We start from the raw sequence: 11050 nt of genomic DNA, 5'->3' as shown, positions 1-11050 counted from the left end.
TTTTACATTGAAAATAATTCAAAAACAAAAGATACTTTTGAATTTTAAATTTCAAAAAAATCTATCCATTATTCTTTTCTGCGAGCCTGTAAATTGATGTAAACATTGCTGGTAACCAAGCTGTTAAGATGCCAGGTAAAAATATATAATTTGTCTTTAGGTTAACAAACAGTGTAAAAAAGGGGAGTCCCACTCCACCGACCCTTTTGTTTCCAACCTAAAACCCACGATGTTGAGGATCAAACTTTACTTTATGCAATTTTCCAACGACTTACAAGTTTACATGTATAATTCATATCTATACATGTATATAAGTATATCAGCCAAGAAATGAATGATTTACACCTGGAAATTGATAGAATAAACGAATTTATTCTTGAAACGCTTCTTATCAATTTTATATGCTAATATAATATATTCCACAATACACATCATGTAGTCTTTAGAAGTGTTAACTTGACACTATAATCTCTCTGTATTTTCTATCACTCTGGTAATTTTATGACGCTATTGTATATAACTCATTAGTAAATTTGTATTTATGATGTTCCACTGCAGAGAAAAATAAGTAAATAAATAAATAATTAAATAATTAATTAAAAAAAAAAAAAAAAAATAAAATAAAAAAAAAAAATGAATAAATAATTAACCCTTATAAAACCTTAACTATTTATTTTGTGAACCTTCCAGTATCTTTAATAAAGACCCCTAACAAATGTTAAATATCTTCTATGTGATGTTTGTAATTTTCATTTTCTGTTGTTGCTAATAATACTTCTGATTCAAGTGTTAGTTTTGATGTTATGAAGAAGAGTGCAGAGCGGAGTTTCTCTCTAGCCTCTTCATAATTTTCACAATACAGTAGATAATGGTCAACTGTTTCTATTTGTCCACAACTGCATTTGTCGATGAATGCTGGTCATATCATTGATTTATACGAGTTAAATTACAATATCCTGTTCTTAAACTAGTAGTTACATGTAGTATTTGTGTTGCCCCTTTTACAATAAATAATATTAAAATTACACAGTATATAGAAAGAAGAATGAAAAATGTGGAATGTGTCAAAGAAATACTACTAACTAAAAAGCAGTTAACAGCTGAGTCCTAGTCTGTTTGCCCCATTCTTTTTAATCATGCTTTAAGGCTAGAGGTCCTTTTCTTGGGACATTTTGGAAAGACATTTGGAAAAATGTGGTGGGGTTAAACATGTTTTGTTAGATCTCAACCCTTCCCCTAAACCTTAAACCAAAGTGGAATAAGCAAACTCACAACAATTAATAATACACACATTATTACTGTAAAACTAAGTTCTAACGTAATTGAACTACATGGACAGATACCTGTCAACGATTAATCATCTTTATTTATCCTTCCCATGAAAGGAATTTGCCCCCTGAACTCATGAGGAAAAATATTATCCATAACCCGAGTTCACCCGACAAGTAAAAACAAAAGCACCTTAACCACACCCCTTTGTCAGTAAACAAAACACTGATCACTGGAAATCAATTCTTCTGCATTTAATAAAAGACATCTATCAGATTATATAAATAGGAGAATTAGCAATGACTGTGCATCAGTTGAAAGTTACTGAAATAACGATGAGTAAGCATTAGATTCACAATATGTTTTGTACAGCTGACATATGTGACCGCCATTGCACTTAAATGGTGGCCGTTGTTGAAAAAAAAAAATAATAATGACTCGAATATCAAATATTTCTTTGTAATTTTCAATTGACCATGAACAAGAACTAGTAAAAACAGCATGAACGTACATGATCTATGAATCAAAGTTTTCAAAAATACATTACTTATTATGCAACAATAAGGTGGGAAGGCATGGGCAGCTGGATTACTATACATGACCATGTTAACAAATCCAAGATGCCTGAAAGCATCGTTCAGCCTCTGACAGGCTTGTTTGGCGCATGAGCCTGAGTCTAATGTTAAAATAGAACAAACTAAGCAAAATTGCTATCGCCAACCTTAATTTTCAAAAGAAAACTAGCAGTTACTGACATGCCAGCTCCCAATAACCATTTTTGTGCACTACCAATACATCTTTCATAGTTTTTAATTTGTCATATGCTAAGTCATTGCGATTCAAATTGTTATATACAATGTCTATCATGTATATAGATTAAGCAAACTCTATTTAGAAAATGAATATGTATGTGTAATGATTAGCATACATATTATACTTCATACATGGACATTTTGTTATCTATATAATCAGTCAATTTTATCCTCTACATTTTGTATAATGCCACATGCAGTATAAACTAACTACATGATATGATGTAACATGGGTTGGCTATTACTTATTTGATTATTGAATGACCCTGTGAATAAAGTATTTGTATACTTAACCTGCAATAGCCAACCAATACTAAATAATATTTTTTTTTGGTCAATAAAACATAATGAAAACTTTAAAGTATACATTGTACATGTATGTTTATGATTTTCCTTTTATGATTTTATCTATTTTACTTTTTCCAAGATCTATTAATAAAATAGATAAATTGTTTACAGGAGCAAAGAAGAAGTATACCGGTATCCATGGAGCAGTTGAAGTTGGAGATGTATTGGAACTGGAAGCTATGGTGAAGAATGGTGCCAGTATCAATGAAGTCGAAGAGAAAGATAAATTCACACCACTACACACTGCAGCTAATTCTGGAGCACTTGAGGTAGTATACTTTGTATCTTAATTTATAATTATCTTAAGGTCAAATAGTACAGTAAATTAATTAAAATGCTTAAATGCTTAATTGAGTCACAGATATATTAAGCCAAAACTTACACAAATGTAAATTGAAATATCAAAAAAACAAGCATTGACCTCTTTTTTCTCTCTGAAATATAATTGAATGATTCTTTTGAAACAAATATGTGTCTGTATTAAATGCACATTTAATATTGTTGCAAAGCAATCTAAAACTGTTCTTTAGAGAAAAAACCTTTGAATCAGAATAATTTACCAGCATTGTTTCACTGATGATTTTGAAACTGTTTACCCATGAAATGTTAAATCTATGTTATGTCACTGCAACCCATTTTGTTGTTTTCAGTGTTTACATTGGTTGCTATGGCATGGAGCTGATGCTACAGTAGCAACATCTAGAGGATGGACACCAGCACATATAGCAGCTATCAGAGGACAAGATGCTTGTATGCAGGTATATAAATTGTTTGGTGTGAAAAGTAAAAGGATCAGAAGCTGATGTTTTGCTTTTTGATATTGTTGTGTTAAATATGTGTCTAATTTATAAGAAAAAATACCAAATTATTATAGAGTGTTGTACTCTATTGACTATGAATAAAGAAAATATCCCAGTCAATGATCAACATAAGAGACAACAACTCTTAAATATAATTCAATAATGATGTATCAGTAAAATATATTTGTAACAAATTTAAGTTGCATACATTGTATCTTAAAAGAAAGGTTATCATGATTAGCAACATAAACTCTGTCATTAGAGGTTAAAAAAAAATAATATAACACAATAGATACAGCAGACAATACTGAAAACTTAAGCTTAGGAAATATAAACTGATCATCATAACAAACTACTCCATAGTAATTATGCTCTTTGTATAATGCAACTCCTGGTGCCATTATTACCTTCTTTTTTTTTTTTGTTGTGTTACTTACTGTTCTAGAGTAATGCCCCTTTACAAATGGACAAATTGCTGAATTTTTTGTTTCCGTTCTTTAACTTAAGTTTGCCTCAACTAAATGTAATGAAACATATGCACAATGCTTATTACCACAAAATTCAGAACAAGTACATATTTGGGTACTTTTACAGTTCTTGAGTTATGTCCCTTTATTACATTATATGCAAGCAGGAGGGCATCATCTATGTCCCATGGACACATTCCCCATTTATTTTTGTATTAATCATTATTTATTTACCTTACTTGTAGGCCTTAGTAAATAATGGTGTTAGTATGACATCAAAAGACGTTAGAGGAAGTCAACCAGCACATCTAGCATCAGCACATGGCAACTCCTTCACATTATGTACCATTCTACGAGCTGGTGTTGTAAGTGTGATAAAATTCTCAAATGCTATATTAAGCCAAAAAAATACTTAGAAAATATTCATGTAACTGAAGTAAATTTTCTTTCTATGATCAATAAATGTCTTCAGCAAAAAGAATAGCCATAGAGCTGCTGACTTGCTAAAAATAAATGACAGTCTAATAAGTATTTTGAGTGACGTTTTCTCCCATACTCTGCCTGGTGATATACATACAGTCAGGGAATGACCAATGAGAATTTAAACCATGTGCATAGAGTCGTATGTCAAAAATAAGATGTCAAAACACTGTCCTAAGCCCTGAGTAAACATCTTCTGTTCAATACCGTAATAGTAGAAGAGAAAATAATTCCATGAATTCATATAATTTTTATCATTGCATATCCTAAAAAAATTGAAATTTAACATTTTATTTTGTTTTTTGATTCAAATTAAATTATACAAATTTTATATTTACATTTTATATAGGATGTGAATGTGACAGATAAGAACGGTTGGACCCCAGTACATTGTGCTTCCTACCATGGCCGTCTGGGATGTCTACAGATGTTGATTAAGTGGGGTGCTGAAGTAGACCATACAGATAACTGTGGCAATACCCCAGGTTTGTATATACATTTTGTAGTTTGGTTAAGATTTGCTGTGACCAGTGAATACATTGTAAAATGAAGTACCGGTACTTTAACTGAGACTTAATAGAAGACCATTAAAGCAGTTATATATTAAGATATGATTAAATTGGTTTGAACAAAAGCCATAACTAAACAAAAAAATACTAAAAGTGCATATAAATATTTTAAAATACCATTTAATTTATCAACTACAAAATATACCAGCAAATTATAATTTATGTTATAGTTATAACTTATACCTTATCGTACATAATTTCATCAAACCCCAGCCTGTTTAAATTTTTTTTTAGGGTAAAGTATTTATAGCCGTGAGCATATTAGTCTAATGTTCATTTCTTTCTGTCTGTGCAAATATACTACATACAATACTTTGTCAGTTGAAATTTTTTTTTTATTGAATCTATTAAATTATATATAATTAGAACTTGTTTCTCATTCTTCCAGTATCAAAATGGCTAAGTATTTTATAACTTTTGTCTGTTTGTTTTATCTAGCTCATTTAGCAGCATCAGAAGGACAGCTCCCTTGTCTTAAGTACCTAGTCAGTATAGGGGTTACACCACTCCATGTGCTAGGGGCCAGGAATGATCAAGGAGAGACACCAAAAGATCTGGCCCAACAGTTTTACAAAGAAAATGTCATTGATTATATCAATGGTTTGGAATGGGAAAGAGATCACCCAGAGGAAACAGAAAGTAGGTCACTGCTATGTAATAGTTACCAATGTTTATGAAAATGATGAAGAGGAAAACATTTTGGTATTGGTTTAATTATTCCATATAGAAGACTGTAAACTAAAGAGCTAAACACACAATAAAGTAATCATTGGAAAGCAACAACCTTGAATTAAGGGCATTACACATTAAACTACAACAAAATAATTTCAATAATTTTAATACCTTAAAAATTTTCTAACATGGTTCCAAGTATCATTTAACTTCTATTCAAGTACTGTTGATATGTTTGCTCAGCTATAAGTTCATGAAATCCAAAGAAAATTTTGTATTTCAATATTGTTTTAGAAATCACTTTATTATACTATTAATGAGGTTTTTGTCCTCCATTAGTGTTGTTTTCGTCATGAATTTGTATGAAAATCTAACATTTAATAGATAGACTGGTTTACATTTTAAAATCATATGTTTTATATGGCTGTTTTTGCAATGTTAAGCAACAACTATCACATGAATAGAAATTAATTTCAATCCATTTTTTATTACCTACAGATTTAGCATTTCCAGCCCATGTAGCAGCTTACAATGGAGACTTAGGACATCTACGCATGCTGATAGAAAATGGTGTTGTAAACATCAACGAGAGAGATGACAAAGGTGCTACACCTGCACATAAAGGTATGTTATCCTTGCCATATTGGTTTCTACAAAATTTTGTAGATATATTTACTAAAAATACTTGACGAAAGTCTTTCAAGTTGGATGATGAAAATGCATATCTTCGAAAAATAATGTTTTTTTGTGTGTGATAACTAGGGTTTATAGTCTTCAACCACTATAAAAATTCCACGAAATATTTAATTAGAATTTTATTAAATGTTTATGAATTTTAGAAAATTCCACCTGACATCTGATCAGACAATAGTTTTAAGTTGAATCAAAGCAGACAAGATCATTAACTGATGCTTATTAGCCAGTAGATATATTTGTCTTTTTTAAAAATACATTTGACATATAAGGATTGTACTGGTGCTATGTGGATAAATTTATTGGTTTTCAGGGGCAAAATGGGCAGCGCGTCATCCCTACAATGGCTTCCATTTCTACGATTGTGAAAATGAACTGGCGTAATGGGGAGATAATTTTGACGAAGTAGAATCCTGACCGTTCTGATATTAAAAATAAAGATATTGTCATTTTTTGTTATTTCTGACTATATGATTTGATCTTTTAGCACACACAAAGACCAAAGCTTGTGCTGTTATGAACAACTTCTACACCATTTGGTCTCTGGTGGAGAGTTGTATCAATGGCAATCATACCATATTTTCTAATTTTTTTAATTTATAATTAGCTTATGAAGTCTTTATTATGAACATCCTATACCTTTCTTTCAGCTGCTGGACAGGGTCATATCCATGTGTTACAATGGTTGATAGAGATGGGTGCCAACATGTCGATAGCCAATAAAGCTGGAGAACTTCCTCGTGACATTGCCAGGAGATTTGGACAGTTAGCTTGTGTCAAGATTCTGGGTGGAGAGCCTGGTATGTCAAACAATATCAGTAGAATATGTTTTGTTTGTTTTATTTGTTACAGGAAATCAGAAAAAGTATTTTCTTATTTAAATTCATAAATTTATATTTTGAACAAAAAATTATTTTGAAAATTAACACATATTTGCATGTGTATGAATAAAAGAAGATAAGAGGCTTATTTTAAGATCATCAATAAAGTAATTAATTTTAAAAGAACTTATTCATATGCAATGTTGAATATTATATATATTTTACAATATTGAAGTTATATTTGCTACATTTGTAGAGGAAGAATCGTCAACAGTAGCAGGAGAGGGGTCAGAAGATGAAGATGGTAACACTGATTCTAAAGGTGTTAATCTGACAGAAAAACAGAGGAAACAACAGAAAGGTATACGGTACATTTTTATTGGCTAAACTATTTTCCCTGAGGCATGTGCTATGAATAAACTTTTTTTTTTTTAAACAATCAGCCTTACCTTGACCTATAATGGTTTACTTTTATAAATTGTTACTTGGATGGAGAGTTGTCTCATTGGTACTCATACCACATCTTCCTACATCTAGTTAACTTTCTGATCAGTGTTTTTTGAAAAATGCAGAGCATACTTATGTGTGATGATATTTCATCCATAGTAAATGCATTATCAGTTTAAGGAATATCGAAGTAGCAACTTGTTTTGTGAGCAAATTCTTTCACTTTATTTCAAGTTGGCAAATTGATTTGCTTCAATGTCTTTTGTTAAAATGCAAAAAAGCCAAGTAACAGAATAGAAAAATGTTGTGAGAGGATCTTGGTCCCCAATTTTTTATCAAGACATACATGATATGATGAAGGCCCAGTTAAAAGATACAGGTAGTAAATTTGTGTACTATATTAAGAGGAATGCATTTTTTTTTATAGTAAGAGCAAAAGAAAAACTTGAGGAATTAGACAGATTATTGGAAATTGCCAAAAAGAACTACACACAATTAGGAGGACGTTTGACAGAAGACAGAAAACGTCTGCAAGAAGTAAGGGATAAAGACAAGTAAGTAATATGAAATCTTGGTTATAACGCGAAGATGAATCAATTATAATGTGGAACACGCAACAATCAATCAATGTTGTGGAATAAAAAAAACATTTGAGTACAAACCTTTTTTTATAGTATATTTATAATGGAGCTAGGGGAGGGTGGGTATTCATGGATAGTATATTTATAATGAAGCTAGGGGAGGGTGGGTATTCATGGATAGTATATTTATAATGGAGCTAGGGGAGGATGGGTATTCATGGATAGTATATTTATAATGAAGCTAGGGGAGGGTGGGTATTCATGGATAGTATATTTATAATGGAGCTAGTGGAGGGTGGGTATTCATGGATAGTATATTTATAATGGAGCTAGGGGAGGGTGGGTATTCATGGATAGTATATTTATAATGGAGCTAGGGGAGGGTGGGTATTCATGGATAGTATATTTATAATGGAGCTAGGGGAGGGTGGGTATTCATGGATAGTATATTTATAATGGAGCTAGGGGAGGGTGGGTATTCATGGATAGTATATTTATAATGGAGCTAGGGGAGGGTGGGTATTCATGGATAGTATATTTATAATGGAGCTAGGGGAGGGTGGGTATTCATGGATAGTATATTTATAATGGAGCTAGGGGAGGGTGGGTATTCATGGAGCAGAGGGTACCTGTTTTGTGTAATTAATCTCCAAAAGAATTTAAATCATCAGAATCTTCAAACTTTCTTGAAAATTTTGAATACATATTGAAAATGTTCCTTTCATTTTTAAAAGGTAAACAATTAAAATTAAAAAAGACTAAAGATTTGATTTGACATTTTCTCTAGAAAGTATGATATCTCTATAATCTACTTGTTTATATTTTAGGACTATTAGTGAGTTAGAAGCACAATTAGACTATGAAAGATTGAGAAGAGAGAAATTAGAGGCACAACTAGATCAGTACAGAAGAGAAATAGCTGACCTGAAGTATGAAGTACAGGCTAGAACATATGGCAGTGACCAAGATGTAAGTAATTGTCTCCCTTGTATGGAGAACTCAAATCATTTTCGATAGGGATGAGTAAGAATGTAAGCAATGATCTCCCCTGTATTGTAAACTCAAGTCATTCTTGCAAAGGAAGATTTAATATGTAAGCAACTATCACCCTTGTATTGTGAACTTAAATCATTATGACAAAAGACTATTTAGCATTTTAGCAGTTATCCTCCTAATGTGGATTGGTAAAAAGAAAAGTTGCTGTTTTTGATATCAGGAAATATTATAATGATGTTTACATGATGTTAAACATGAAAATTCTTTAGATAGTCCTTGTGATAAACCTCACAACCATGAACAAGGACTCAGGCAGATTTTAGGCCTAAACAATAAAATTATAATAAAAATTGGCAGTACATAGTTAACTCAGATTCTTTTGTCAAAAAACAATCAGCATATTGTTAAGATTAATACTGTAAAATCCTGCCATAGCATGCATGATTTCATTCTGTTTGTACAGTGGTAACCATTATTTTGGATTTTACAATTGATTCATGTTAAATATGTTCTTGTTCTGAATATGCATGAAATATTTTTGTGAATTTTTCAAACTTTCCAACTTAGTAATTTTTTCAAATTTTACCAAAAAACACTACCAATTTTGTTAATCCGACAGTTTTCAAGCGAGATACTTAAAGATATACAGATATATGACACACATATTGCTTTTATGAAATTGTTTAAGGATATTTACTCTTTTCCAACAGATAGAACTTTCAGCAAAATTTATTTCTACCTGTTTTTTTTTTTCACTAGTACCAATCAAGTGATGAAGATGACTATGTCCAAAGGACCAGGAAAGTAAAGAAAGTTGTCAAAGCAAAGAAAACAAATGATGATGGAGGGATGTTTATAAAGAGAAATATGACAGTACCAAGAAAAGGCAGTGGACGCAAACAAAGAATCGTATAATAAAACATTTGTTACAAAATTCATAGAGTTGTTAGTAGATGATGAAGTTCCATCAAACCTGTAAAATCACAAAAACAACTCTCCTAAAATGAAACAAAAATACATGTGAAGAGTTTTTTCTAATAGTTTATTTCTGCTGCTCATTTAAGAAATTTAGTAATCTATATTTATTTAGAATTATGAATTAGTCATATTTCTTGGATTTTTATATTTTGCCAAAATAAAGAAAAACAGACATAGTTTTTAATATAAAAGTTTTAAATAGATACAAATATTCCAATTTGATTTTTTTTCTTTTTTTCTTAGATCATTTTTAACAGAGTCATAGTTCATAGTCAGTCATTTGAACACTTGTTTTTCTATCATCAAAGCATTTTTAAAATTATAAGCATAACTGTTACAATGCAGTAATTGTATTAATATGATAAAAATATATACATATGGTAGCTGTAAGTTGTGTGCATACTTTATTATTGTTTTCTGTTAGGTTTGAGGTAGGACAGCACCCCTTACCCCCTACCCCTTTACCCAAAAAACATTATGATTTCCTATCTCTACGTGAAATGTCTTGTATCCTATGGTGAGCAAAATGAATACATACTAATTAAGATTTTTATCATTTTTTTTTATTCAACAATATATTGCATGCGGTTAACAATTTACTTCACTAGTCCAGCATTCTATTGAAGGGTTTCTTTATTTTTAATCTTTTGAAAAATATTAGGTATTGTAAAGCATTTTGGAAGATTAAATACTGATTTTATTAATTACATTACATTAAGTCCCAGGTTACGAAGGACATGAATAACATTATAACTTTTTTTATATTTATGGAATATTAGTGTATTTTGGGAGTATGTACTTTTTTTTTATCTATTTTTAATTGTATTAAGTTTATGTTGTAGGTTTCTGATTCGTGTTAAGTGTCTGTGATATCATACTGTAACTTGCATTGAATGTTCTAACGTTTCATAGATACATTAAATATATTTAAATGGTTATAATATTATTTTCCTTTTTATTTTGCCTCTTCAAAAATTGAAAAGGTGGAGGGGGTTTCACAAGTACTCTTTCCTTCTAACATGAGCCCAAATTAATTGTGTTTGCTCTATCCCTTAAATGTTCTAGTCACAATGGACCAAGAGTGTGCTAAGGGCACTGAAAGATTAGCCAAACTAAC

The 11050-nt window shown here is 30.8% G+C and overlaps 1 protein-coding gene across 1 annotated transcript; it reads left to right on the top strand.

Annotated features, from left to right (window-relative positions):
- The first annotated feature begins 31 nt into the window (after nt 1–31).
- Nucleotides 32–10874, top strand: LOC143067611 (ankyrin repeat domain-containing protein 42-like). The gene is made up of 12 exons (XM_076240984.1): nt 32–135; nt 2541–2698; nt 3080–3187; nt 3942–4061; nt 4526–4661; nt 5184–5384; nt 5916–6041; nt 6761–6910; nt 7188–7292; nt 7806–7932; nt 8787–8928; nt 9715–10874. The coding sequence occupies exons 1-12, from the start codon at nt 129–131 to the stop codon at nt 9868–9870; spliced, it is 1536 nt and encodes a 511-aa protein (XP_076097099.1). The 5' UTR covers nt 32–128; the 3' UTR covers nt 9871–10874.
- The last annotated feature ends 176 nt before the right edge of the window (nt 10875–11050 follow it).

This window comes from Mytilus galloprovincialis, chromosome 3 (assembly GCF_965363235.1).
Source record: "Mytilus galloprovincialis chromosome 3, xbMytGall1.hap1.1, whole genome shotgun sequence".
Lineage (NCBI taxonomy): Eukaryota > Metazoa > Mollusca > Bivalvia > Mytilida > Mytilidae > Mytilus > Mytilus galloprovincialis.
This window is presented reverse-complemented; position numbering and strand designations above follow the sequence as displayed.

Bases quoted from the DNA above. Each gene is read 5' to 3' on its own strand.
- LOC143067611 (XM_076240984.1), top strand. The intron at 2,699-3,079 runs GTAGTATACTTT...TGTTGTTTTCAG, and splicing joins CTAATTCTGGAGCACTTGAG to TGTTTACATTGGTTGCTATG. The intron at 4,662-5,183 runs GTTTGTATATAC...TGTTTTATCTAG, and splicing joins TAACTGTGGCAATACCCCAG to CTCATTTAGCAGCATCAGAA.